The 24,023-nt window shown below is 36.3% G+C and overlaps 1 protein-coding gene across 1 annotated transcript in view; it reads right to left on the bottom strand.

The window, feature by feature from the left end:
- The window catches only part of UBR5 (ubiquitin protein ligase E3 component n-recognin 5), a 99,893-nt gene that overhangs the window by 24,320 nt on the left and 51,550 nt on the right, over nucleotides 1–24,023 (bottom strand). The window contains exons 24-45 of the mRNA XM_010863554.1: nucleotides 20,228–20,379; nucleotides 19,709–19,804; nucleotides 19,208–19,331; nucleotides 13,860–13,957; nucleotides 13,065–13,213; nucleotides 12,656–12,747; nucleotides 11,673–11,819; nucleotides 11,461–11,579; nucleotides 11,250–11,376; nucleotides 11,038–11,167; nucleotides 9,976–10,136; nucleotides 9,620–9,859; nucleotides 7,284–7,407; nucleotides 6,559–6,670; nucleotides 5,401–5,532; nucleotides 4,767–5,024; nucleotides 3,962–4,230; nucleotides 3,580–3,791; nucleotides 2,576–2,806; nucleotides 2,022–2,095; nucleotides 670–842; nucleotides 467–580 (exon numbers count right to left, since the gene is read on the bottom strand). Coding sequence (XP_010861856.1) covers nucleotides 467–580; nucleotides 670–842; nucleotides 2,022–2,095; nucleotides 2,576–2,806; nucleotides 3,580–3,791; nucleotides 3,962–4,230; nucleotides 4,767–5,024; nucleotides 5,401–5,532; nucleotides 6,559–6,670; nucleotides 7,284–7,407; nucleotides 9,620–9,859; nucleotides 9,976–10,136; nucleotides 11,038–11,167; nucleotides 11,250–11,376; nucleotides 11,461–11,579; nucleotides 11,673–11,819; nucleotides 12,656–12,747; nucleotides 13,065–13,213; nucleotides 13,860–13,957; nucleotides 19,208–19,331; nucleotides 19,709–19,804; nucleotides 20,228–20,379 — 3,334 coding nt within the window. The remainder of the gene's footprint in view (nucleotides 1–466; nucleotides 581–669; nucleotides 843–2,021; nucleotides 2,096–2,575; nucleotides 2,807–3,579; nucleotides 3,792–3,961; nucleotides 4,231–4,766; nucleotides 5,025–5,400; nucleotides 5,533–6,558; nucleotides 6,671–7,283; nucleotides 7,408–9,619; nucleotides 9,860–9,975; nucleotides 10,137–11,037; nucleotides 11,168–11,249; nucleotides 11,377–11,460; nucleotides 11,580–11,672; nucleotides 11,820–12,655; nucleotides 12,748–13,064; nucleotides 13,214–13,859; nucleotides 13,958–19,207; nucleotides 19,332–19,708; nucleotides 19,805–20,227; nucleotides 20,380–24,023) is intronic.

The following is a 24,023-nucleotide window of genomic DNA, read 5'->3' as shown; positions in this document are numbered from 1 at the left end:
TTAAACATGTTATTACTTTTTCACTGGAGAAACAGGACAGTGTAATTTCAGGCTCAAAAACTAGATCTGTCTAGGCAGTGCCCAGGAGATAGAATTTTTTAACAAATATTAGGTATCATTATTAATATTACTTTATTTATTCCCATTCTAGATTCAAAAAGAAAAGTTACAAGTCAATATATATGCTCATATGTGCAAAAATTTAAATATTCAGTAGCATTACAACAAACGACCCTGAAATAGGTGAAGCACAAAATGAAACTACCATTTTATAGGTGCATTAGCCTGACATACAGCAAGCCTCAAAGCAGACTAATAATACTGTTGAATTCATAAGGAAAGAATTTCTGATACTTCTATTTGGGTAAATACAATATTCTGAATTAATGCATTTCCAAAAAACTGAATGCCTGGATAAGTGTTCAGCTTACAAGCATCATACTGCAATGATTTTTTACTATCTTACCTCAAGGCAGTTTCTATCCACTGTAACCTCCATTAAGCATTTCCCACTGCTGGCAGATGAAGAATAAAGACCCTGACTTGGGCGGCCAAAAAGATCCTCCTTTCTAGCATTTGGCTGGAATTTTAACAAAAATACTACAGTTACACTGAACACTTAAATAAGTTCAACTGAAAAGAAACCTTAAGGTAGTTCCTTTAAATCACCTGCAACAGATGTGGCTGATCAGCCAAAGGGATGGCTTCAGCCAGAGGCACTTCAAATGGATTTGGGGGTATACACCCAAGGAACGTCATGGAGTCGGAGCGTCGGAAAAACGGATGGCTTTGGCCAGTTTCTGCGGGAAGAGAGTCATCATCCTTATCATTCAAAGTAGCACCTAAACACGAAGAGATAAAATGTGTTTTTTTTAGAAAATTACCTATTGGGGAAGGGTAAAAGAATTTTCATCTGCTCAATCCAAAAATCCTATTATCTCTTGATAAAATTTTAAATGTCACTCAAAAACAACAGTCTAAAATTGTGTTAATATTTTCAAGTGGTAATTCAAAATACTGGTTTTAAATGGTTACAGTGATAAAATTTAAGTGTATTTCAATATAATAAAAACTTGCAAAAAGTATTAGCAGTAACAAATACTGTTCCATTTTGCATTGGGTGGACACCTGCCACATCTACCTCTTAGCTCCCTGGAGATTCAGACCTGAATATAGCCAATTTCCTGAGCATATTCAGGATCTGGCGCACTGATGACTCCAAAAGGAGGAGAAAATAAGGAGCTAAAATTTAAGCATTTGCTTACTTCTAAGTTCTGCTTCCTCTACAAGCAGATAAAAAGAGAAATGTCTGGGCAACTCAAGTAACCCAACAGGAAATCAGCCCACCAACACCAACTCCCATTAAAGGAATAAAACTTTTGTCAGTGCTTACAGTATGCTGTGAAAATAACAGTGAGCTATGGCTGGGTTCTCAAAAAGCAGAAATTAAAGGAAAGCTGTCTTTCCCAGGGTTGAATAAAGTAATAAAGTACAAGGTGATATTAAATAACAGGTAAGTGGGCCGCACTAGAAAAATATTTTAATTCTACTTGAAATAATATCAGAAAACTATGAAAGTGCAGAAGGTCCCAAAATTTCTCAAATTTGGGATATTTTCTCTCTTTTAATTGCATTAACTGTTAAGTTCCAATGAAATTTATGAGTTCCATTTTCTTGACACACTCTATTTTGCAGCAATATTAACAAAAGTTCTGCTAAAATTCTATTTAAATGTATGTATTACCAACACACGTAAAAGTAAACATAAAAGATGCAAAGGAGAGATACAAAATCAAAACAGAAAAAATATTAATTATTAAAAAGTTCATTAATTCTTATTTATGAAGTAATTAATGCAAGAACGTATAAGGAAAAATGGACAGAAAACGCAAGAAACGGGACACAGAGAAGAAAAGAGAAATTCCCACCCAGACAGAAAATAATGAAGTTAAAAAGCTTGAAGGGGAAATACTGAGGCAGCCATTTCTTGAAGTAGGTTAGCAGATTTTCTGTACACTAACTTTGATTGGTGTCATCATCATTTTCATGTTCTGAATCTTCATTATCAATACCAAGTTCCAAGAGTTCTCGTGTCCTTAAAAAGACAAGTGAGTCATTTTACATGAAGTATTTCATGCTGTATGAACAGGAGCAAAGATGATATCAAAATACTGAAGAGGTCAGTTTAGTACCTAACCAATTTTGATTAGTGTGATAAAAGTTTCAGATTCTAGGGATGGCAGACTGATCAGCCCAATGTACTACAATTACAAAATAGGCTCAAAAGAAGCAAAAGGCTAATCGCATCAAGAAAGAGTTGAGTCCTAACACAAACTCAGAAACATGATAAACAAATCGGGACAAACTATCTCAAACATAAAGCCTAAATGGATTCTTAGGTTTCATAATTTAAGTGAGGAGTGGCTATAGAGAAAGGCTGGATGGACTCAAGCTAACCTGCCTACGTGAAATATTCCTGTACTATTTCTCCCTACTCCAAAAATCAGACAGTGTACTAATAAAGATCACACTGATCAAGTATTTCTTATATCAATTTCACAGCAGGTATGAATACCTTTTGCGTTCCAGTTGAGGTGTATCCAATGTTGTCTGCTGATTCATCGCTTTAATCCAATATATAAGTGCTTGAAAAACATACGCCACATGCTTCAGGGAGCAAACATCCAAAACTGGAAGAACATCGGAATGCTCATCATTATGAGACCTCATTAAAGACAGAGCGTAATTGAGGAAGTCACCTCGAGCAGACATCATTCCCTGACGGGCACTAAGCAATGTGGCACGTCTACAGGGATAAAAAAAATACACGATGTTTACAAAAAGAACACAAATATCAAATTTACCACTGTTATAAACATCCAAAATCACGAACTGAGACTATCCATAAATAAAAGCTAATTACGCCTGGGCTGTACTTTAGAAATAGAATCACTGAGTATTATTTACAGTACTGTACATTTATGAAGGTAAGAAATTCCCATGTCCTTTGGATTGCCAGAAGGTATTCCTTCCCTAGATACAACGGTTCTCAAACTTGTGTCCACCAAAATCACTTGGAAGGGTTGTGAAAACAGCTTGCTGGACCCAGCCCTTAGTGTCAGAAGAATGGGGTGGGACCAAAAATTTGTATTTTTAACAAGCTCTTAGGTGATCCTGATACTGCTCTTCTGGGAACCACACTTTGAGAACCACTGCCTAAAATGACACCAAAAGCAAAAGAAAATGAAGAGCACTAGCCTTTACCCAAATTAAAAAACATATGTCCTTCAGAGAACACCTCAAGAAAGTGAAAAGACAACCCACAGAACAGGACACAGTTTCTGCACATCCTGTATCTGATAAGGAACTTGTATCCAGAATATATAAACAACTCATAAAATTGAATAACAGCTTGGATTATAACTTGTTTTGTTTCAACTACACAACAATTTAAAAGAAGTAACACACGGCATGTATTTCCTCCTTTACAACAGAGTGGGGTCTCATATAATGGCAATCAAAAAACTCTCAATTTCTAGGCTAGAAGGTTTCTGTCTAAACAGACAAAGAATTTCATACCGTCTGCCTTCAAGGGTTCGTAAACTAGCCTCTTCTCGTGCGGTCATCCTTTCTCTTCGAGCTGAGTTCTGAGAAGCATGGAGAGGGTGATTGGGATGTCCTGGATCACCAGCAGATGCTAATGCAGAACCATAACGTAATTGAGCTTCAGTAGAATCCATAATACTGACCATCCAGTTCCAAGTGGGAATAAGCTTTTCTTCTACATAGTTCTACAAAGACCAAACTAAAACAGTTAAAACTACCCAGATAAAGTTAAATTTGATAGTTATATGATATAGACATTTAAGTACTTGTGACATTCACTCCCATCATACTGGAATTCTCATAACAGATGGCCAAAAAATATATCTGAATGAGTAATTTTTCAGTGGTTTCATACCTGTAAATTTACTGCATCTTGGTAAGTCAGCTTCACAGCTGCTGGAATCTGAGAGTAAACTAGGTGATTATACTTAGGAATAAGGCCCATCAAGTCCGAGATTTGTCTGATGACAATGCTATACGCCCTGGCTAAACTGCTTGCAGATGTTAAGTAGCTGCTGGCATTGCTAGCTTCCAAAGCAGCTGCTGCAGCGGCAGCACTCGTGCTGATGGTACCGCTCCGGCGTAGGTTGGAAGGATCGATATAAATCAAACCCGCTGAACTTGCTATCAGGAAAGAAAAGACAACCACAATAAATTAATGTCACGTGCTAACAGTTTCTCTAACACGTACATACGTGAAGTAAAAGGTCAATTATATTAGTAAATATGGCAAATGAGCATTTCCTTTAAGCCACACTAATTTGGGGAGGGGAATGATGAAGGTAAGAATTATTAATATTGTAATGTTCTCACCTAGGGCAATTCTGCCACTGCCTCCCTATGCAGACACGGGCAGTGCTGCAGACATTTTTGGTTGTCACAACTGGGGAGAGAGTGCTCCTGGCATCTAATGAGTACAGGTCAAGAATGCTTCTAAACACCCTACAGGGCATGATCATAAATTAATTATTCAGCCCAAGGTAGCAATGGTGCAGAGACTGAGAAACCCTGCCATGAGCAATAAGTAAATAATTCTGTATTTGAACTCAGCAAAACAAAGAAAAATTATTATGAAATTATTTAATTTGTTCTTCAGAGGAAAACATGTGATTTTTAAACCTATTTAAGCTCTCTCAGGAACACCAAGTTTAAAGACTTGCCTGCTGGAGTGGATGTGCTAGAAGGCGCTGTGCTAGCTGCCCGCTGGTGCTGGGTGTTGCGGACAGCCCACTGCATGGACCGAGGAGCTTGGGCAGCACCATTGGCATGTGAGCTATTTGTGGTTCTCTCCAACGGCTCATCAAGCATAAATGTCTCTTGTTCTATGTCGTCACTCTGACTACTGCTGCTATCAGAATCACTTGAATCATTTGATTGCGAGTCATCTTCAGAAAAGAAGGCAGGAACACTGCTTGCACCTAAATTTTTAATTTTTAAACCAAAACCACTGTGAGTTTGTTTGTATTTAAAATTACAGTGTACCCTTCATTTAGGAAAATATATTAAACAGAATGCCAGACTATGTCCAATATTTCACAAAACCCATCACTGAAATATTCTGGAACTCTTCAATGAACCTTAAAATTAATTCATTGTTTAAAAATCATAAAAATGAAACAGAAAAAAGAAAAAAAGAGTCACTGAAATAATAATCTTCTTCACTAATATCTCTGGAGAAACAAAGTTTTAAAAAAAGGGTTAGCCACCCTTGGGAATATCGTACTGAGCACAGTTTAACCAGTTCTTCACACATAACCTTAGTATAAGCAAGAAAACTGCTAGAAGGTAACATACCTGCTTCTGAGCCAGCAGTTGCTGCAGTGACAACACTTCTACGCCCACTAGCATTATCTTGGTTGCTATGGTTACTTTCACTGTCACTTTCTGTTTCAGCTGCTGCTAACAAGTCCAGCTCCATGTCGCTCCCTAGCAAATATATTTAAATAACAAGAAAATAAGGTACAAACCCACTATCGATCAAGACAGGATGATAAGACAGAATACTGTAAGGGTAGGAAGGGAGGGGAGCGGGGCAGAGAGAATTGGTAATACTAGAGTATGCATAACTGCCCACTTAGCAGAAGAATGACCAGGTAAATCATGGTACTCAGTAAACACAGACACAAAATTTGGCCTGCATAGCCTTAGGTGAAAAATATTAGGCAGGAGGACTTCAACAAGTGGACAGAGCTCGGGGTTAGGGCCACTGCTCAATTTTCATCCATTTTACATACTGGGATTCCAAGAAGGGAAGAAGGCTAATAAACATGTGTATCCTTTGTATTTCACTGTATATATACACACACGTCATAACATACTAAGTTATGAATTTTCAACATGTGTAGTTTAGTGCATGTCAATTAAACCTCAATAAAGGTGATCCCCAGAAGTCTATCCTATGGCTATTAAGAAGAATGATGACTATGTAGCAAAAAGGCCTACATGAAAAATCAAAGTAAACAATGTACACACAATATGAATGACACGCATGGCAATGGGGCAGTACAGGGGAGGACTGAAAGTAAAAACACAGCTGTTAGCGTCTGGGTGGGATTATGGCTTGTCTTCCCTTTTTCCAATTTTCCAATGTTATGTTGGTTATGATTATTTTGATTTTCAAAAGACTTTTAAGAAAATAGAAAGTGTAAACCAAATGGTAAATAGAGAGGTGATAAATTATTTTATACATGTAAACATATAAAAGTCTATACATTGGGTTGGCCAAAAAGCTTGCTTGGGTTTTCATAAGATGTGGAAAAGCCCAAGTGAACTTTTTGGCTAATCCAGTATTTATATTTATGTATGTAAAATTCTGACAGATACTACAGAATCCCCTGGCAGAAGTATGCTGAACATTTCACTATACATCAAGTACTATTTCCTCTGTATTAATATCTCTTTAAAGGCACCCGGTTTTCTCATACTGAGTAATTTCGCCAATAACCTGCATACCGTCTTCATCATGCTCGTCGTGCTGTCCCTCTGCCTCAGCATTTTCTTCCCCGTGTTCTTCCTGTTCGTCATGGTGATCCTCTTCTCCAGCCACACCCTCCACCACCTCAACCTAAATCCAGATCTTATTTGTAGACAATCAAAGTACATAATAAACCCACATCTCTACTGTATTCCCCCACAGCATTTAGTAACTAAAATACAAAGATCACTAACTATAGGGAACTGTAACACTAAGCAGTTTTGAAATTTTTCATTTGCTAGCAAAAATTTGGTATCAAAAATTATGCCAACATATCCCGAAGTTTATGATTACTATCCATACCCAGAACCCTAAAATTAGAAATATAAAAACTGTGGGGAGTACATGTTTTTAAACTTCGGCAATTATAAAATTTATATAATAAATACACAGCAGCCTCTCTACCTCCGAATACACTGCACAAAACTACTAAAACTTTTTTAACATTGAGAATATCTTTTCTGTGAACCCTTAAGTAGAGTTACGTTTATTTCTAATTTCTTATTAGCCAATGAAACAAGGATTATTAACATATTTTAATATGTATAACTACAAATGAGAACATATAACAGAAGTCTAAAAGGTAGAAGCATATACATGTAACAGTGGTAAGCTACCATTAATAAAACTTCTAGTGACTACTTTCCCCTTCCCTCCCAAATAAAAGCCTCTCATGTACCACAGTTAAAACAATTAAAACCACCTCTTCCACATCTGCTGAAACAATATCATCCTGTTCTTCATCTCGGCCACGAACAGGCTGTGACTGGCTGATGCGCCTCTGCTGTGGGTTCCGGATGATGTAGGACGACTGAGACTGACTGGAGCTGTAAGGAAGCAGCTTATGAGCACGCTGCGGCCACCACCCTGACAGACAGTGCAGACCTCGAGGTGTTATTCAACGTGGTTCACAACCTGCTCTTTCCAATCTGACCAAATGTTTCTTGGAAACTGACAATAATTAATCTATGGTATATCAGAAAATGTGTAGCCCCAAAGAAATCATCTGACCTGGTGACTGCAGCCATGAAATTAAAAGACGCTTACTCCTTGGAAGAAAAGTTATGACCAACCTAGATAGCATATTCAAAAGCAGAGACATTACTTTGCCAACAAAGGTCCATCTAGTCAAGGCTATGGTTTTTCCAGTGGTCATGTATGGATGTGAGAGTTGGACTGTGAAGAAAGCTGAGCACCGAAGAACTGATGCTTTTGAACTGTGGTGTTGGAGAAGACTCTTGAGAGTCCCTTGGACTGCAAGGAGATCCAACCAGTCCATTCTGAAGGAGATCAGCCCTGGGATTTCTTTGGAGGCAATGATGCTGAAGCTGAAACTCCAGTAGTTTGGCCACCTCATGCGAAGAGTTGACTCATTGGAAAAGACTCTGATGCTGGGAGGAATTGAGGGCAGGAAGAGAAGGGGACGGCAGAGGATGAGATGGCTGGATGGCATCACTGACTCGATGGACCTGAGTCTGGGTGAACTCCAGGAGTTCGTGATGGACAGGGAGGCCTGGCGTGCTGCGATTCATGGGGTCGCAAAGAGTCGGACACGACTGAGTGACTGAACTGAACTGAAGATTTAACTTATAAATCTGAGAATGGTTTTTACTTTTTAGTAAGGCATTTCAAATTGTGTTAATGCACATACTTTTTCGAGTTCTCCCCACTGAAATATTTCTACAATGTTTCCTTTTCCATCACTAAACCTTTCAACTTCCAAAGGCTCTGGTAGCAGCATTCACCCACTGAAGAGAGTTCCTTATTTACAAGTAACCCACTCTTTAAGAGACTTGACTAACATGACCTACTTTGCATCAGCTTATTAACCATTGACTTGCTGATGAGTGTGGGGAAAAAAATAAGTTCAGAAGTACAATTATAAAATAAATCATAACAAAAGATGGGGTGGCAAAATACTGGGTTGGCCAAAAAGTTCAAATTTTCTGGCCAAACCAGTAATTTCACTTTCTTAAAAATGTGACTCGGAAACAGCCAAGAATGGACAGATGTCTCCATTATAAAAGATGTCTAAGATGTCTCTTGTACATCTTAGAAACTTTGCAACTCAAAAGTGTGGCCTTGAGAGCAGCTGTATTGGCATGGTCCTATCTGCGAGTTCACAAGAAATACAGACTCTCAGGCCCCACCCAGACCTCCAGAATCAGCCTCTGCATTTTAATAAGATACCCAAGAGTTCTGCATGCATGTTAAAATTTGAGAAGCACTGTGATAAAAGACACCAGAACATTTTAGTTGCTAAACACTCTGACTCAGCCAACTTACAGCCTAGTTAGGTAAACTATTAAACAAATGGAAAAATGAGATTTAAGATTAATGTTGTAACTAGAATTGAATTGTTTTAGTCTTATCCTATATAACAAGGATCCCCGAACTTCAGAATTGAATGTGGGATAGTCTGAGGTGGAGCTGATGTAATAATAACAGAAATAAAGTACTTAAATTAGCCTCACTCCAGTCCATGGAAAAACTGTCTACCACAAAATCGGTCCCTGGTGCCACAAAGGCTGGGGACCACTACTATATGAGTGCACAGAATATTTTAAAATTCCATCATTCTGTTATTTAGATTATATAATAACCTGCCCCCCTTGCCCAAAGCTTTGGACACAGAGAAAGTTAAGAAGTCTTTTCATTCTTCAGCTTGGCCTTCTAGCAGGCTATATTTAAAGGTAAGGAAAAAAAAAAAAAACAAAAGTAATGAAGCACAGAAGCCTAAAGTAAACTTTCTTACCTGATTACTTTTTTGGTATAATAAAAAGTGCCATTCTGAACAAACAAACAAACCAAATTGCACCCCCCTGTTATATGTCTATTACTTTAGACGTACAGACATGTAGTTTTTAAAGTGCTTTTCACATGTTCCAAACAAGATAAAATCTTTACCATTTGTTAAACAAATGATCCTGTACATAACCAGAGTGCCTATGCCTCAGATTTAGTTTAGTTTTAGGTTTTAGTAACATCTGTAACGTTTGCAGAGAAATAATCAGAATGTGTTACCAGATAGAAATTTACCTGCTAGACTGATCAGACGAAGGCCGTGGTGGCAGTGGTTCCACTGAAAATAATTCCTCGCTGCCTTGCATGGCATCTATGCTGGTGCTTGCCAGAGTAAAAGGGGCAGTTGGACGAGCAATACCCATTCTGACAGGAACAATCAATGACTCTGCTACATTGCACAGTTCTTCTACTGCGTAAGGCAGCAGTGCTTGGAATACACGCTTACATTTTCCTATTGGCTGTGGAATAAAGTTGCTAGAGCAAAAAGGGAAATATAGAAATCTTCTGAATCTTTTCATATACATAATTTTATCATCACAAAAAAATGCGCATAAAAAATATAAAAGCCAAAATCAAAAAGAATGCCTTACTTTTTCTTTTTAGATGAAGCCATTTCCACACTGAGAATGACAAAAACTCTTGCAACTGATCGCAAAAACCTCATTGTCACAGCAATCGCTTCTTCTCTACGTCCTGGTGTGTACTTGTTCTGGAGTTCTTTTACTAGTGTACCTAGCAGAGTATCTAAAAGCTTTAAAACCAGTAATCACTCTGTTAATGTTGAGACATCTTGTAAGATGTAGGCATTCATAAATAAAAAGTTATAACATGTTTTCAATATTAACATTTCATGATAAAAATATAAAAATATATTGAATCAACACAATGCCAGTGATTAACTTTGTGCCACACTCACTACTATGCTTGACTTATAGTGGGTCTCAAATGTCTGATTTCTTGTTTCTTGCCTTAAACTCCTACATATAACCATTAATATTTAGAAGACGAATACCTAATATGTCCAATCAAAGAAAGAATATACTTCACTCAATATATAGGATACTTAACAAAACATCAAAGTAGACTCAGATGTTTATTTTGATGAATTCATAATCCCATCCATCTCATATTGTTTTGTGACATAATGTTTCTCTTTCTCATATCATAGATAACTTCTTTAGGACAGTTTCTAAGGGCAATGTTAGTTTTATGGCTCCTGACATTGCCAAATTGTTTTCCAAAGGAGTACCAAGAGAAGGGTCTCCTCATCGGTGTATAAGTATGTTCTTTTTTCCATAACCTCTCCAGCAGTGGGTTTAACAGTTTATATTCTTTTCTAAATTCATAGCAAAAGGAGATATTTTTTAAAAATCTGCATTGAGTTATTACTAATTTAGAACCCTGCTTCACACATTTTTATACTGTATTTTTAATACACTCTAGGATTTGTATTTAGAATGAAAAAAAGGAGCTCTCACTGATTGACTGATTTAAAATGAGAAATTTAAATCACCTCCAAAATTCCATCCCCCTTAATGTAGTATTTGATTAGTGCTTACTGGTCCATGGGAGCTTGAATTAGTAAAATTTTGGGAAACTACGTAACACGTGCCCTTTTCATGTGCTTGTAAATAACCATTCAAAGGACTTACCAAAATGTCTGCTGTACACTTGACTATAAGGCAGTGAGTGAAACAGTCCAACCGAATTGTGCCACTTTGTTGATTGAGGTACACTTGCTCCTCTGGCAAAAGATGGCCTATCCTGCTGCTGGCACTGAGACTTGAGGGGAAAGAAAGAATGCACTGTAATTGCCTACACTAACACAGGAAACAAGTCTAAAAAACTTTCAATGGATACATACGGGTCTTTATTCTCCTGTGACCCAAACATAATCATAGATTTCAAAGCATTCCAGTCCTGCAGAACACGCTCCAAAGCAAGCTGGGCAAATCTTGGGGGCTCTAAATCATGATCAGGCATATCTGAATCTACAAAGAAAAGAAGAAACTGTGGGTAAGGCAGAAATACACATGCTGGTTTTCCTGGGTGTCATAAGCGTCAAATCAACTCACCCTCAGGACTGGCTGTCTTCCGGTTACGATCCTCCCTGATTCGAGGCGGTCTGTACTGGCAGTGCTCCACCGTCTGCCTCGCAACTGTCTGCACTAAAAAGAGTAAGAGGTGCTCTCCTCTGCAAGACAGAACATTGTTATGAGGAAGAAGGCTATTTACCTGTGCTGTGCTTTCACAACTTAATTTATGCCCTAAAAATCCCACGACTTGCCTGCTATTTGGCAGAGTGACCAAATTAGTAGCAGTGAGCAGGCGATAAAGTAGATCAAGACGAGCAGATTTCTGTCCAGCAATTAGAGTTTTACATTTACATTTCTCCCAACAATCACAATAGGCTGTCGGTGATGTACGTTTGAGTCTAGAAAGAATTCATATACAAATACAAACACAGAAATTTTTAAAAAATACAAAGGCCTATATTGATATTACAGAGGCCTAACTCATTGAAACTCAAGAGAAACCTTGTTAACTTTCAAATAATGCAGCAAGGATCACTTCAGTGGTATACAGTCTGTAAAGCAGTACGAGAGACGAGGCATCTTAACTGTTTTGTCCACCACCACGTAGTATCTAGCACAGTGACGGCACTTGTTAGTAAGCAATCAGTAAATAAGCAGATTATCACTTTGAGATATTTAAATAAGATAAACATATTAGCCAGAATTCTTTTAATAAAAATTATAAGTATCAGCATAGTATCTATAAAAAATTTCCACTTCTCCCACATATTTATTTATTTTAAAGCACAATAGATGGTTTTTACAAACCAATTCTCTATTAACTATTACATCTATAGCACAGCCATAGGTGATGTCCCTATTGAGACCCTGAGGCACTGCAAATGTTAGTGCTGGGGTGTTTTATGCTTCTTAGGTCTATGAGTGTGAAAACTAACTAGCCATAGCAACTCTATTGCTAGATGAAGGTTATCATATTTAGTTTAAGAAATAAACAAGGCACAGGCCAAACCATGACTCCCTTAATGCCTTAATGCCAGCTAACAGACCGCACTACAGGGGACCTGAGACTTTGGCTGGAGAATACAGACAAAAACATTCTGTATATATATGTTTCTTAAAAGACTGATCCTAGTTACAATGTATGATCACATATTTCTTGCATATCAGGCTATTTTTAATACGGCAGTATGAATCTAAGTAGTTTACAGCATTAAGAAACTAAAATCGCACTCACTTGCAATCATGACCTTTATGACAAACCCTTGCACATTCCGTACAACAACAGAGCGACTCCAACAAGCCACAAGTACGACACTCAAAAATATCCTAAAATTAAAAGGATATACTTTTTAAAAGAATGATATGTATATCTCAAAAGGATTATTTCTGGTATTTTCTAAATTCAATCACAACAACAGTAGAGCAAAATTAATATGCTCTGGAAACAGTCACAAATGGATACACAAATGGGAATCAAAAATTACCAGAAGAGCAAAAATAATTTATATCATCCAAAAAAAGTAGCATAATTAAACATTAGACTTCCAATTCCAAAGCTAAGAGCTATAACTCCAGTGATGGTCAAAGAGAAGAAAAGAAAATCTGAAGATAGCACAAATATAGGTAAATGTAAAATAACTTACCTGGTTAATGTGCTCTGCTCCAGTCCATGTAAAACTGCAGGTATCATTACAACATAAGACATATAAAGGAGAGTCATCAGGGTTGGTACCTGATGGGCAAACCATGCCCATAAATACATCTTCCTCTTTTTCACTTGAGGATACTTCAGCTAAGATTAAAAACACAGTAGTTCACACATCAAGAAAGAACTTAAGCACTACTTTCCTCAAATGGAAAAGTTCTAACATGTACACAGTATAAATCAGAAACTACTACATATTAATAAAATGACATACAAAGTTAACATTGCAAAGAAATCCAGTCAATTCTGGTGCAAAGTATAATTACATCATAACCACACAAGAGAACAATACAAATACATCAAACATCAGCCATCTAAGTGCTCAACTCTACATTATGCAGTTAAGATTCAAGTTCTAGCTCTATTGAACAAATTATACAGATAATCACATAAATTAGTCACAGCCACTATTTTTCAAAAGATAGTCAAACTTTTACAGATTCACAAAACTACTGAATCTTTTAAAGGCTGGACGGCAAGAACTGATATTCCTTAACACTTTCTATTAGGCGGTAAATCCAGTCAGAAAGAACAATAAGACATCTGGTCTGTTCTTTCCATAAAATTTTATCACCAATACCAATTAACAGGCTGACAATATATGCTTGAAAAAAGTACATGAATTTTATACATATACACAAAAAAATTATCTTGATAGTTTCTAATCAATTATAGAAGAGAATCTAGTCAAATTAAAAAATAAGCAACTCATTTAGAACTTGAAATAAATTACCTTTTGCAATTTTCTGGGCTGTTTCTAAGATGGTAATTGCAGCAGGATAAGCTCGGCCACTTACAGCAGACATAAATGGGGTCATACCTCTTGCATCCCTAAAATAAGAAAAATTGTATATAAAAATAGTATCAATTATTTTCCTTCCTGATATTATAAAAGAAACATATGTTCAGGATGAAACAAAAAACTAGTTATGTTTTAGTAAATAATGTCAGTGCCCAAAGAAAATCATTGGTGATATTTTCTGATCTCATATTATCTCTTAAGAAAGTCACTTCTGTGGAATCTTTGTGTCTCTAAACCACGCTTTCCTTTTTTGGCTTTAGTGACTTTAAAGAATATAGCAAGGGTTCTGGAGTAAACTAATACTTTCTAGATGTGGGCATAGTAACAGGCTCTATCTCATACAATTTTGAGGAAGAATAAAAGAATTATTACTTCAATTCAACAGACTGCTTAGCAAAACACATGTATTCGGTAAGTGTTAGCTATTATTATTACTAAGAATTTCCACTTTAAAATGTACTTTAAATATTCTTCACTGAATTTCTATTCCCTTCTAGACCCTTGCATTTCCCAAAAGTCAGTTTCTCAGCCATTTGTACCTCCCTCTCTTCCATTATAGCAACTACCACTTCTCTCACAATAATTCAGTTCCAACATCTACACTTGCTTATTTGATAAGGCTATTTAAGATTTCCCAATGATACTTTACATTCAACATATCTAAAACTCAAATAATCTTTCTCTTCAAAACCGCTCTCTATCTAACTTATTTATGTCACCCAACAGTATCACTGTCCCAAGTAACTTCAGACAAAAAATGTGGATTCTTCATGAAGTCTTTCACCTAAACCATGTTTTAATGCATCTTTCTTTTCCACTTTCAACAACTCTTTAATTCAGTTTATTGCAACACACACATTAAAGGTTATAACAAACATATAAAACATACTTGACTTGACTCTCCTTTTTACTCTTGCCTATTTTAATCTCTTTTATACCACCACTTTGATAATATTACAGTCTAACAAAGGCAGTTATTCAGAGCACTGAAGCTCAAAGAACAGAGACCAAAGTGGTGATTTTGACCCATTTTTTTTTTTCCAGATTCACTCGCAATTGTTCTCTTCTAATCCTTCACTCCGAACTGGATGAATTATGATTTCTTAAAATACTCATACTTCTCAATCTTGTTGTTCCTTCTCCCTATTTTTCATGGTTCTACTCAAACTTAATCTTCATAAGGCTGCTTTCTGTATAATGAACACATTTCTCCCTCCTGTTACTCCGAAGTATACTTATGTGTCCTTTTAGCCAGAGTCAACCAAGGAAAAAGTTCAGATAAGTAAAATCAGAATTCAAAGAGAAGTTATACCAAACTAGTAACAAAGCATCGTAAGAGACTTACTACAAACAACTGTACACCAATAAAATAGACAACTTAGAAGAAATGGATAAACCGAGAGACATACAATCTCCCAAGACTGAATCAGACAGAAATAGAAAATATGAACAGAATGATTATCAAGAATGACACTGAATCACGGGTTCCCTGGTCTAGTGGCTAAAACTCTAGATAAAATACCAGCAAGCCAAATCCAGCAATACACTAAAAGGATTATATACTATGATGAAGAGTGTGTGTGTGTGGGTTGGGGGGGGGGGGGGGGGCGACGTGTGGCTTTATCCTAGGATGCAAGTACTGTTCAATATCCACAAATCAACCAACATAATATACTATATCAACAAATTATAAAATAAAATGGTAAGATCATCTCAGTAGAAACAGAGAAGGACTGAGACAAAATTTAACATATGATAAAACCCTCTAGAAAGTGGATATAGAGGGAATGCATCTCAATATAATAAAGGCCATACACTGACAGGCCCACAGCTAACATCACGATAAAAGGTGAAAAGTTGAAAGCAAGTCCTCTCAGACCAAACAAGGATACCCACTCTCACCACTTTTATTCAACAAGTATTTTAAGTCCTAGCCACAGCAATTACACACACACACAAAAAAAACAAAAAAGTATCCAAATTGGAAAGAAGTAAAATTATCACTATTTGTAGATGATATATACTATATACACAAAATTCTAAAGATGCCACCAAAAAGCAATTAGAACAAATAAATGAATTAAGTTGCAGGAAACTAAAGTAATATGCAGAAATCTGTTGCACTTTATACACTAACCACAAACTATCAGAAAAAGAAATTAAGGAAACAGTCCCACTTATGATCGCATCAAAAATAATAAACTACCTAGGATACATCTAACTAAGAAGGTAGAAGACCTATACGTGGAAAACAGTAAGACACTAATGAAAGAAATTTAAGATGACACAAATGGAAAAATTAACCTTGCTCATGGATTGGAAGAATTAATATTACTGAAATAACCATACTATTCAAAGCAATCTACAGATTTAACGCAATCTCTATCAAAACAGACATGACATTTTCCACAAAATAATAAAACAAAACCATGAAACATCCCAAACAGCCAAAGCAATCTTGAGGAGAGAAAAAAAAACAAAGCTAGATGCATCATGTCCCCTGACTTCACGAAGCACTAACAAAGCTACAGTAATCAAATGGTGTGGTACTGGCACAAAAACAGACACATTCTGTCAATGGGACAGAACAGAGGACCCAGAAATGAACCCACACTTACATGGTCAATTAATCCACGACAAAGAGGTAAGAATATACAAAGAACAAAAGACAGTCTTTTCAATCAACAGGACTGAGAAAACTGGACAGCTAACAGCAAAAGAATCGAACTGGCCTACTTTCTCACAATATATAATGAACTCAAAAAGGATTAAAAACTTAAATGTATGACCTGAACTCATAAAACTCCTAGAAGAAAAAAGAAAACAAATATTATATGCTCTTTGACATTGGTCTTAGGGTTTTTTTTGGCTCTGTCTCCTCAGGAAGGGAAACAAAAGCACAATCAAACAAATAAGACTACATCAAACTAAAAAGCTTTTGAATACCAAAGGAAACCATCAACAAAAGGAAAAGGCTGCCTACTGAATGGGAGAAGATGTCTGTACATGGCATATCCATTAAGGGGTTAATATCCAAACTATACAATTTAACATCAAAAAAAACCCCAATCTGGTTAAAAACTAGGCAGGAGACTTGAACAGACATTATTCCGAAGGAGATGTAACAGATGGCCAAAAGACCCATGAAAAGATGTTCAGTATCACTAGACATCAGGGAAATGCAAATCAAAACCAAACCATAGTAAGACATTACTGCACACCTGTCAGAATTGCTATCAAAAAGACAACAAATAAGAAGTGCTGGCGAGGATGTGGAGAAAAGGGAAGCCTTGTGCAGAACAGACTCACAAATACAGAGAACAAACTGGTGGCTGCCAAAGGGGAGTGGGTTAAAGGAATGTGTGAAATAGGTGAGGGAGACTGAGGTATAAACTTTCAGTTACAAAATAAATAAGTCATGAGGACCTAATGTACAGCATGCTGCTGCTAAGTTGCTTCAGTCACGTCAGACTCTGTGAGACCCCATAGACAGCAGCCCACCAGGCTCCCCCGTCCCTGGGATTCTCCAGGCAAGAACACTGGAGTGGGTTGCTATTTCCTTCTCCAATGCATGAAAGTAAAATGTGAAAGCGAAGCCGCTCAGTCGTGTCCAACTCGCAGCGACCCCAGGGACTGCAGCCCACCAGGCTCCTCCATCCATGAGATTTTCCAGACAAGAGTAACGCAGTGGGCTGCCACTGCCTTCTCTGAATGTACAGCATAGGGAACTATAATCAATTATACTGCAATAACTTTCTATAGTGGGAGATGGTAACTAAACTTATGATCATTTTGTAATATGAAAAAAATATCAAATCAGTATGTTGTATACCCGAAACAAATATAATTTTAAGTCAATTCTACTGCACTAAGAAAAAACAAAACAAAACTGAGTTATCTCCATGGTAAATAATACACCACACAGGAAACTGTTAGCAACTCTGGAAAATTCTATTTTGCAGTATAAAAAAAGCAAAAAAGGGCCAGTTTGATAATCTCTACACTTCTCACCTAAATGTCAGGCAAAAGAACACCACCTGTCTTAATATCAGCTTATTAACACATCAGTTTATTAATCCGGTGTTTTCCAGATATATATTTTCTTAAAGAGGAAATAGTAAACCGTTTTGAGGGTACTAAAATAAAGGACTAGCAAAAAAGAAATTAATTGTAGAAATACAAGATGGATTAATAACAAAGAGAAAGGGAACAAGAACATAGAATAACTTTTCAGACACCACCACGAGAAAATCATAAAAAGATAATATACTTAGAAATACCATAAATGCAACAAAAATGACAACTGAAATGAAAGCAGAAAGTTGTATGTGTGTGTCTATATATATATATTTTTATCTATGCCTCAAACTACAAATTAGTAAGATGCTTCTGTAGTAATAACTATATTTACAATCCAAAGACTTTATCTTACTAATGGGGCAGCCTTCATTAAAGTAATCAAAATTTCATAAATGTGGTCGTTTTCATCCTAAGAGTAGTAAGGCTTAAACAGGAAAACTCCCTTGCCCTCAAGAATACAAAAAACTCAAAACATCTTCTTGTTCTTAAGTAGGAAAAGTGGCATAAGGGTTAGGCATAAGGGAATTTCAGTTCTGTAAAAAAGACACAGACCAGGTCTGGAATTCCAGCTATGCCACTCACTAGGTTTTGGGATCCTGAGCAAGTTCCTGCAAACTATCTACTCCAGACAGTTATATCTAGAATAAAAGAATTAATGCAAGTAGAATTTGGCACAGATTAATAACTATTAATCTGTTATAATCATTAGTAACTATTATATAATTATGAGTCTGTAAAGGAAGATAAACAAGCATACTAAAAGTAGAGATGTAACCTATTAATGGTTAATGAGCATTTACAACAGAATATTTACCAAGAAAGTCATACTTCTAGTATAAAGCTTGGGAAAGAATCTGTACAATTTTTAAAGTTCTCCAGGTGACAGTGATATAACTAACTTATGGATTCAACATCTACGGGTAACTATACTGTGATCTTTTTAACAAATAAATATACACCCTGATCAATCTAACATATAAAGATACACCCTGTATTCACTTAGTTTATCTGTATTATATTCAGAAAGCTTTTTTCACTAAAGATAGGTTAGTAACAGAGAATACAATGCTAAATTGTGATAAATTATCTTAAATTCAATTAAGATAATTGTTGTTCCATATACTGCAAAAAGACTGACCTAACAACAGAAAAAGGAGTTAAGCCAAATCTTTATCTCAAAAGTATATTAAACTTCTTACTTGGCAGAGAGGAGTTCTCGAAGATAGGGCTGCAGAACAACACTATCACATAACAATTTTAATATAAAATGAGCATTGGCCTTTCGATCCTTGGATTCTACTACAGCTGGCTCTGTGGAAGGACCTGTAATTAAGCATATCCATTTGGTAACAAAACAAGAGTATACAAAACAAGAGTGAAAGACTATTCTAGAATAACATACCAAGGATCTTTAAAATATACCACCAGAAAAATATTCTGGTATTAGTAACAAGTTATTAACTTCATGACAGAAAATTTAAACATACTAACACATTTTACAAATCTCAACTGATGAAATGCATGCCCATACACACCTTAACTTCACTGACATATGGAAGGTAAGTCAGAGGATTAGACATATTTCAAGCCAAGAAAAGTCTCCTTGAGATAAAGTGTAGATCTCTAGAAATATATATATATATAAAGTGTGTATTTTATCTTCCAAATACACAGGTAGATAAAATAATAGAGATTCTCACCTGGAATGGTGGAGGTGCTTGGTCCTTGACCGGTGCCAGTCGCTGCTGTGGTAAGAGATCCCACAGCAGGGGCCAGGATAAAATCAATGTCACCATCTTTCAGTAAACAGAACAGCAGGATGTACATCATTATAGGAAACATATCCCTACCATGCTCATTTAACTGGCCTTAAGGCTTTTCTCTGCAAGCCAAAGGTCAAATCGGACAGAGGTTTCAGTGGAAACTTTTTTCCCAAACTATAAGAGGATGAACCCACTAGACAAATTATTGACTTGATATAATACTAATTGGCTTCTTATCAGTATAGAAATACATATTTCAGTAGGAGAGGGCTATCTAACAAGACTTTCTAGAATTTTAACTTACAAACACCTTAAACCACATCTTCATAGACTAGTTATAATACTCTTTATGCCAATTTTTAACTATTTCAGATTTCTAAATACCCCACTGAAATGTTTCTTTTCTTTCATGATATTATCTTTTTGTTTAACACTAAGCAAAATAACAGGTCTTACCAGGATCCATTGCAGGAGGGTCAGGAACCCAACTAGGGGGAGCTATAGGAGGTGAAACTGGATCTTGGTGGTCACTGGATGAAGCTCCAGCTTCATGTCTACCCAAACCAGCTGCTCTCAACGAACGTCTCATCATTTCCCGTAATCTCAAACTAGAAGAACATGGACAAAATCAGAGCTCACTACTATGTCTAAATGTAACAATAAGGTGCACAGAACTTCTCATCTGAGAACAAAGTTTGTTCTACAAGCAAATACTCCAAGCAGGAAAGTGACACAAATGCCAATTCTGGAATCACGAAATAAGTCAGCAAGGAATAGAAATTCAACTGGGGGATCCCAGAACCGAGTTCAGCACTTAAAACCACTGTATTAAGCTCCCACACAAACTTAAGCACAGGGAACAAAAGTTGCGGTGAAGTAAAATTAGAAATAATCTTTTATACAGTAAAGATAAACGAACACCTGAACATTAAAACAAAAAATTCTGTCCCCTGTTTATTACCAGTAAGAATTAAGTTTAATATATACATTAACAAAACATATGTATTATAGCACAAAACCAATATTGTTACCCCACCAAATCCCTTTTCTGTGATCTCAAAAGCAAGTGAACTAATATCCACACAGTAAGTAGTTTTCAAACAAGACCAATTTAGATTAATTTTTTTTTACAAAAAAAAATTTTTTAACAATACAACTTCATCCCAAGGAAATCAAATAATGAAATTGGAGCTTATAAAATATGTTATTAGAATACTGTCTGGGCATGGATATATTTTTCTTCCTGCTATACAGAAAAAAATATGGCACAGGTGTGCACATCACTAAAAAATAATCACAAACACAAGACTTCATTCGGGGAACTAGTGTATTACTTGTACAAAAATCTGTACCTCTGAATAAAAGCTTACAAAGGCTACAAAATTAATACATTAAGAACTAGCAGCAATTGAGAGAGCGCATAAGGCAAATCCCTTCACTCGGCCATGATTTTAGAGCTTTTAAATGAATAAAAAGTAAGAATTTAGATTTAAAAGCCAGGCCACACATCAGGGACTTCTTTCTCCTAGGCAGATTTAATCCCAAAGACATGACACTTCTGATGTGAAAAACCTAACATCTTACCACGTACACATTATATGTCTGCAAATAAGTAATTCGGAGTAATTTGTATTAATGCTTGAATTTAATCCAAGGGTAAATGTGTTTCTCCAGACCAATACACTTTCAGTTTCATAAAGAAAAAAAATTTTTAAAGCATTTACCAAAATATCTTTTAGAAGCTACCTTCAGGAACATACCTACTTTATAAGGCTTGTATATGATAATATATCTTTCGTTAGAGTAACTTTTTTGGAAGATTCTGCAAAGTAAATTTTAATGTCTAAAAAATATGTTAGTCATTATAGTATGCACTATTAAAAAATACCTACAGTTAATTGTTTTATGGTAACATGTCTTCTCTCTCCCAATTTAGAAGCTTTTATAATATGGAGGGGAGCAGGGCACAGTGATTTATTTCAGTCAAGGTCACTTCCTGTCCAAGACATCACCCGCAGAGCATGGCAGTGCTACCCAAACAGCACCGCCCGGGTGACTGTTCACACTGTGATGCTCCAACACAATTGTAATTAAGCTCAACACAGACATTTAGTGTCCTGATGTGTCTTACTCAAAACAGAGAGAGAGAGAAAGAGTCAGCAATAATTGGGAAGCAGTGCAAATCACCTGAAAATAAATGCATGTTTTGGGCTTATCAAGAAGGCTTACACCAGGGTCACAAACGCAATGCCTACTGGGCCTGGAAAGTAAATAAATTGAGGAAAGGACAGTTAGGTGTAAGAAGTAGGGGGTCATGGCAAACTAGAAGTGTGCATGCTCGTCTAAAGGCATTCAAATGTTAAAAGAAAAAAAAAAAATTTTAACATTGCACAGGCCAAACAAAACATATGGGCTATTTTCCAATCTCTAGCTTAGAGCAGATTAAGTATGAAGATAAACTGAGACCATAGTCTCATCTTGAACTTGCAAACTCCCAACTTTGTTGTTGTGATGTAGTCAATTCAATATTAAATGAGGGGTCATTCCTTGTCATTTAAAAAAATTGTCCTTAACCTCTTTTCTTCATTAGGTCTCGGGAACATTTTTAAATACAATGCCCAGCTCCTCTTACCGATTCTTTCAAAACAAAAAAAAACAAAAAACAAAAAACAAAAAAAGAAAATTATTCTTCAAGATGTTGTACACAATTCATGAAGATTCACCTGTATCCTCAGTGGCTGAGGACAATACTGAGGAGATACCACCTTGGCTGCTAAGATTCAGAGTTTTGACATTTCTTCGTATAGGCTTGCCTGGAGTCATCGTATTTTCTGACAATATGGAAGAATTCAAGGATGATGTAATTTCCTCTTTGTAAGCACGTTATATCCATGCTACAGAAGCCTTAGAATCCAGTCATGTTCAAACATACCACTGTGACAAAAAAGCGAAGGTCATGTGTCTTCCAGATTAATAATCTCTAGAGTACATACACCTGTAATCAGATGCATCAATCAAGCCTTCCACTAAATCTGCCCTTTGAACTCAGGCACTATTCAGTCACATAACAAAACTTCTCAGTCAAATCATCATCTGAAGGCATTTAACAGTACTCCATTCAATATTGAAACTGCATCGGTTTTGAGCTTACAGCTCATGAATCCCAGCCTGCATAATCATCAAGGGGCATCGCCTAGAAAATCCATTGTAGGCTAGAGGAGGGTTTCACTTCAATGAAGCAGAGTCTGTGGACTTCCTACTGCCCGGCGTGGATAATAAGACTCCTGTGCTTTCATCTGTTCAACCGGCAGCCCTGAGTTTGAACTGGTTAAGAGCACTGCAGTGAAATCTTCGGCAAATGCCTCAAAGGAGCTTACTCTGCAAATTATTTCTGTGAGCAACACATCACCCACTCTTGAAGCTCCTTTTAGTCTTTGCCTTCAAAATAATCCTTACATGAAAAAAGATGGCAGCACTGGTATTGGACAACCATATCAGAGTCCAACTTGATTTCAACCTGTGTTTTCCCTGAGGAAATGAAATACCTGAAATAATTCAGACACTAATTTCTTCATGAAGAATTTAAGTCGCTTTCCATTTTAGACCAAACACTTTGTCTGCCTAGTGAAGTCCTGAATAAATAAGCTGGTGATAATTTCCATTTTGCATAGTCTAGATAATGTTTCTGTATGGTTTTAAATTATAATTTGGTCATCCATAAATAGTTTTTGATAAATCTCACCTCAGAATGTTTTTGAACCTGGGACGCTCTCAGGTTGGAACCAATTTTAGAAGAATCATTTTTAAAAGGGAGAGTTGAATATAAAACAGCAAATAGGCAAAGAGAGTCTTCATTTTAAGTTGACTTTACAACATGAGCACAGTAAGCAGTGCTTCCACATTAATGATTTGTGAAGCATCCAAGAATTCTGGCTCTCATGTCTAATATAAATGTGCTTTTTCTCTTCAGGTAAAAAAAGAAACACCTATATCCTGAACTCTTTATAGTCTTCATCTATTCAAACATCTAGTAATTTTTAATGTGTTGTAAGTTTTGTCCATCCCAGAACTCTGAAGGCCTGAAAATTTTCAATACCGAACATTCATAATATACACCAGCTTTTCTTTTCTTCCCAGATCATTAGTACATCTGAGAGACTGAGCTAAGTAAACAATCTGAAAATAAAAGATTGAGGTTCTTTCAATTATTATTTGTTCTCCAACTAAAGAAAATAACTTCCTAGGAAAAAAG

Source organism: Bison bison, unplaced genomic scaffold (genome assembly GCF_000754665.1).
Source record: "Bison bison bison isolate TAMUID 2011002044 unplaced genomic scaffold, Bison_UMD1.0 scf7180017864491, whole genome shotgun sequence".
Taxonomy (NCBI): domain Eukaryota; kingdom Metazoa; phylum Chordata; class Mammalia; order Artiodactyla; family Bovidae; genus Bison; species Bison bison.
This window is presented reverse-complemented; position numbering and strand designations above follow the sequence as displayed.